Below are 6000 nucleotides of genomic sequence, written 5' to 3' on the forward strand. Positions count from 1 at the left end.
GGCCAGAACCAAAAGTCTCGAGGGGAATTGGATTTTGAAAGATTTTGACATTTTCTATAAATGAAGGAGTGTTTGATAAGTTCACACACACACACACACACACACACACACACACACACACACACACACACACACACACACCTATATCTACCTCCTATCGTTTACTCTTTTTTTTTTTTTTTCCATCTGGCTACTTGCTGTTTGGACATAAAACTGACCAACGATAGTACTGTGAATTGCCTAAAATCTTGGTTATTTAAAAAATGTCAAGATATTTAGATAATTTTGCAATGTGACCACAAATTTGGTCATTTTCTAAAATTACCAATTTTGCAAAATGACCATAATGTATATATATATATATATATATATATATATATATATATATATATATATATATATATATATATATATATATATATATATATATATATATATGTGTGTGTGTGTGTGTGTGTGTGTGTGTGTGTGTGTATTCACTTAGTTGTATTCACCTACTAAGCGTTTCAGAGAGTTTGAGGGCACGTTTTTCTAGAATAACTTTGTAAGGAACTCGCATATCATTATGAAATTTTGCCACAGTGTATTTGACACCCTCCCCTAATATCCCAATGTGTCATGAATCGTAAACAGTATATAATAATGGCACTTCTCCCTATAAAAATAGTAGAAAGTCACTTATCCCTCACGAAGAAACGGACAAGTGGAGAGAGAGAGAGAGAGAGAGAGAGAGGAGGTAGGGGAATACATAGAGGGGAAAGGAGGGGAGGGGAGGAAGGGAGCGAAATATGGAGAGGGGGAAAGAAGAGAGGGAGGGAAGGAGTAGGGGGAGGAACTATGTGGGTGGAGCTTGTTACTACGTCACAGATAGTACGTCACCATTTCTCACCACTTGTCCGTTTCTTCGTGAGGGATAAGTGACTTTCTCCTGATTTTATAGGGAGAAGTGCCATTATTATATACTGTTGACGATTCTTGAGACATTGGGATATTCGGGGAGGGTGTCAAGTACACTGCGGCAAAATTTCATAATGATATGCGTGTTCCTTACAAAGTTATTCTAGAAAAAACGTGTCCTTAAACTCTCTGAAACGCTTAGTAGTTGTAATTTTTACAGGGCCTGGGTATTATACTCGTGTGGCCCCGTCTCCATATCAATACACATCCAACTTTCCTTTAAAACTATGCACACTCCTCGCTGACAACACCTCCTCGCTCAAACTATTCCACACTTCCACACATCTCTGCGGGAAACTATATTTCTTCACATATTTCAAGCATACTCCCTTGGCTATCTTTTTACTATGCGATCTCGTAGTTCGATTTAAATTTCCTTCTTTCAACATCATTTGCTCATTATCCACTTCATCCAAACCGCTCTGCAGTTTATAAACCTGTATTAAATCTCCTCTTCCTCTTCTTTGTTTTAAGGTGAGCAAATTCATTTCTTTTAATCTTTCCTCATAGATCATTTCTGCCAATTCCGGAACCATTTTTGTCGCCATTCTCTGCAATCTCTCCAACTTCCTTATATGCTTCTTTTTATAAGGGGACCAAACCACCCCAGCATATTCCAATCTTGGTCTAATTACAGTACTAATTAATTTCTTCATCATATCTTTATCCATATAAAGAAAGGCGTGTGTGTGTGTGTGTGTATATATATATATATATATATATATATATATATATATATATATATATATATATATATATATATATATATATATATATATATATATATATATATATATATATATATATATATATATATATATATATATATATATATATATATATATATATATATATATATATATATATATATATATATATATATATATATATATATATATATATATATATATATATATATATATATATATATATATATATATATATATATATATATATATATATATATATATATATATATATATATATATATATATATATATATATATATATATATATATATATATATATATATATATATATATATATATATATATATATATATATATATATATATATATATATATATATATATATATATATATATATATATATATATATATATATATATATATATATATATATATATATATATATATATATATATATATATATATATATATATATATATATATATATATATATATATATATATATATATATATATATATATATATATATATATATATATATATATATATATATATATATATATATATATATATATATATATATATATATATATATATATATATATATATATATATATATATATATATATATATATATATATATATATATATATATATATATATATATATATATATATATATATATATATATATATATATATATATATATATATATATATATATATATATATATATATATATATATATATATATATATATATATATATATATATATATATATATATATATATATATATATATATATATATATATATATATATATATATATATATATATATATATATATATATATATATATATATATATATATATATATATATATATATATATATATATATATATATATATATATATATATATATATATATATATATATATATATATATATATATATATATATATATATATATATATATATATATATATATATATATATTAGAGATGTATCGGATATCCGCATCCGCATCCGCGGAACATCCGCATATTTTTCACATCCGCATACGCATCCGTAGTGGTGATAATCTGAACATCCGCGTCCGCCTCCACATCCGCATTTGTGGTGAAATATATATCCGCATCCGCATCTGCACTCTACAGAGGATGTGTGGATGCGGATGTGTGCATTGCACAACCTATAGATTATAAAGTAATATTTATATGACACGCAGTCACAGACTCGCAGAGTACTGCCTAGTGCTTACAGACTTAGAGTTCAGACAGAGCTTAGAAATGTGGAGTAAATTTATTGATGTGTGTCTAATGAATTAATTATCTAGTAAAACTAAAGCAAATAATATCACGTATTCATTTTCTTTCAAACTTACACAAAATAATGTGTCTAGAATTTAGGGGGAAGGATAGGAGGAGGGAGCGAATTTTACATAGCGACCATGAAGTACAATAATACATAGTAGATAAATAGCAAACTTTGAATTGTGGAATGTTAGAAACTTAATAACGACAGATGAGTGAGTCACTGTGTGTGTGTGTGTGTGTGTGTGTGTGTGTGTGAGGGGTGAAGAGGGAGATGGAGAGGAGGCTTATCACCTTGTTTGTCATCTTCACCCCAACTCCAGCTGATGCCTTAATGCTGGAGAGAGAGAGAGAGAGAGAGAGAGAGAGAGAGAGAGAGAGAGAGAGAGATTGTAATGCGTGTGTCGTGTAGCTGAGTAATGTCGTACATTGCAGTCTTAGACCTTATTCCCACTTCACATGATAGAATTCAGTGCTTCTTCCTGAAATACATTTATTGCGAATGTTTCCATAATTATACAAATAATAATATTGGAAAATATGAACCGACAGCGCTCCTCACAGAGGAAGTGTAATATCGCTATTGTTTTATTATTATTATTATTATTATTATTATTATTATTATTATTATTATTATTATTATTATTATTATTATTATTATTATTATTATTATAGAGGACTTTTCGATGTATTTCTTACTAGGATTTGATACAATGAAGCATTATAATAAAGTAATTTTCTTTTCACATTTGCTAAGCATCTTGAAAATTTATAATACTGGATCTATAAGTTGTAAACTGGCATTCTGAACATAAGCCCTACATAGTACACTGGCAGGTCACCAGTTTGGTAAGAGTTTGCCTTCGAAGTAAGAAGTACTACTTCTTCCTTGCTTGCTTCTCGCTGATAAACAGTTTGCCAGTGTTTGTGTTTAAAAGGATATTATAATCAAGTTTACAAAACCTTATTGCTCTGTGTGCTGACTGCTTTAGCAGCTGAAAAATGGTGTCACATAACAGTGAAGTGTGGAAATATTTCATGAATAAGTCAAGTGACCTAGCAGTGTCTGTTGTGCAAGAAAGATTATTCGCGAAAGGGACGTGGAACTACATCTTTGAAAAAACACTTGAAATCAGTGCATAAAGAACAGTTTGAAGAGTTAATGGCAAAAGAGAGAAAGTAGCTGAAAGAAAAAATGAATATAGAAAAAAACACCATTGCAAAAAGCAAAGACATGCTAAGCAAAGGAATGTTGCTGAGTATTTTCAGAATGCAAAATTATGGGATGCTTTTAACCCTAAGGCAAAGAAACTGGATAAATGCACAGCAGAAATGTTAGTTATGGATGAATTAAATGGATGAATTAAATACTTTCAAAGAGAGAAGTATAAACTATTAAGACACCATTCGAACTCATTTTGGTTCTCCCACCTTGTTTTAATTTACTATTTTTCCTGCTGTCTGCATGGTCTGACACTGAAGCAGGATTCTTTTTTTTTTTTTTGTCCTCTTGGTCAGAGTGTTTGATGTTAAAACATCCGCATCCGCATCCGCATCCGCATCCACGAGGATGTCATATTTTGATATCCCCATCCGCATTTGCATCCGCATTTTAGCAGAGACTGATATCCGCATCCACATTTGCATTCGCAAAATGGCATCCGCATATACATCCGCATCCGCGGATGTCTGAAATTTGACATCCGATACATCTCTATATATATATATATATATATATATATATAGTTTCCTGGATCCATTTGATGTAGTAAAAGATAGGTAAACAGTATTTCCCTACTTGACCTACCAGTGACAGCGAGTCTGAGGGGTGGGGACAGGTAGGGCCGCACGCGGTGATTCAACCAGTCTGCTGTGGCTGGATCTTGCAATGTGCGTTGCATGCCCTTCGCATCCCCGCACAGCGCCGATAGGTGTAGTCTCACGTCGTCCTCGTCATCTGCGTCCACCATGAGGTTCGTCATGTAATCCTGAGCCGACACTTGCGCCGGTAAGTGTTGTATCTCCGCCATGGCGCCTGCTTCTCCTCGGGCCTGTCGCGCCCCGCTGCTACGCCGGGCACAGGTTGAGAAGCTGCAGAGAGCTATTTTGATACTTGTGTCGGAGAGAAAAACTTAGGTAAACGTAAGATCAATATTTTCAGCAAGAAAAGCTTTAAAGTCGTGAAAGTTTTACACTTATCTTCTCGTGCATCGCTGTCCATCACTGGCGGTCCTCGGTTAAGCAGCAGAGGTAATCAAGGACATTAATTATTATTACTGCCGTATTGTATCAGAGCACCACTTCCATATTATTATTATTATTATTATTATTATTATTATTATTATTATTACTGGCAGTAGTATCAGTAACACCGATAGTATATGGTGGTAGCATTAGACTATTAGTATATATAGTATGTGATGGTGGTGGTTGTGGTGGTAGTAGTACGTACTAACAGTGGTGGTGCTGGTAGTAGTAGTAATAGTAGTAGTAGTAGTAGTAGTAGTAGTAGTAGTAGTAGTATTTTACTGTTTCATTAATACAATTTCATTTAGTAGCACGGAGTAACAGCAGCAGCCTCAGCGGTCACAGTGACATGTGTTTAATTCAGTGTTGAAGAACTTAGCATGTAGCAACAGAAAAACGCCAATCGGACATTACTAGTAGACTGTTGCTATCGTTGCAGTTTTAGTTCCGGATTAGCCTGTGCGATTGGCACAAGCTGTTCCGGGTCCTATACATTCGATGTACACAGATTGCCTCTTCCACACACCCGATGCCACTTTCTAGGCTGTACCGGGATTCACACACCACAAAATTTGTCACGCAGTCATTTCCGGGAGCTCACACAACCTAGTGCCGCGCAGAGGCTGTCGGTGGCACTCTTGGTGCCACACTACAGGCTATCACTAGGGCTCCGTTGACCCTAACAGTCACAGCTTGGTATGAAGGTGAGGGGAGCTTGAGACACACTATTATTTTTAGCAACATCTCGTTCGAGCCCCGAAAGTGAGGCAGC

At 32.6% G+C, this 6000-nt stretch overlaps 1 protein-coding gene across 6 annotated transcripts in view; it reads right to left on the reverse strand.

The window, feature by feature from the left end:
• LOC123520022 (ankyrin repeat and SOCS box protein 12-like) overlaps window positions 1-6000 on the reverse strand; it is a 33644-nt gene extending 27644 nt beyond the window's left edge. The window contains exons 1-2 of one of the 6 annotated variants that reach the window (XM_045281834.1): window positions 5643-6000; window positions 4789-5072 (exon numbers count right to left, since the gene is read on the reverse strand). In XM_045281834.1, the coding sequence (XP_045137769.1) occupies window positions 4789-5011 (223 nt within the window). In that variant the 5' untranslated portion in view covers window positions 5012-5072; window positions 5643-6000. Of the gene's footprint in view, window positions 1-4788; window positions 5094-5433 lie in introns of all 6 variants that reach the window. The other 5 variants (XM_045281835.1, XM_045281837.1, XM_045281838.1 and 2 more) reach the window with 5 other exon arrangements.

This window comes from Portunus trituberculatus, chromosome 46 (genome assembly GCF_017591435.1).
Source record: "Portunus trituberculatus isolate SZX2019 chromosome 46, ASM1759143v1, whole genome shotgun sequence".
NCBI lineage: Eukaryota > Metazoa > Arthropoda > Malacostraca > Decapoda > Portunidae > Portunus > Portunus trituberculatus.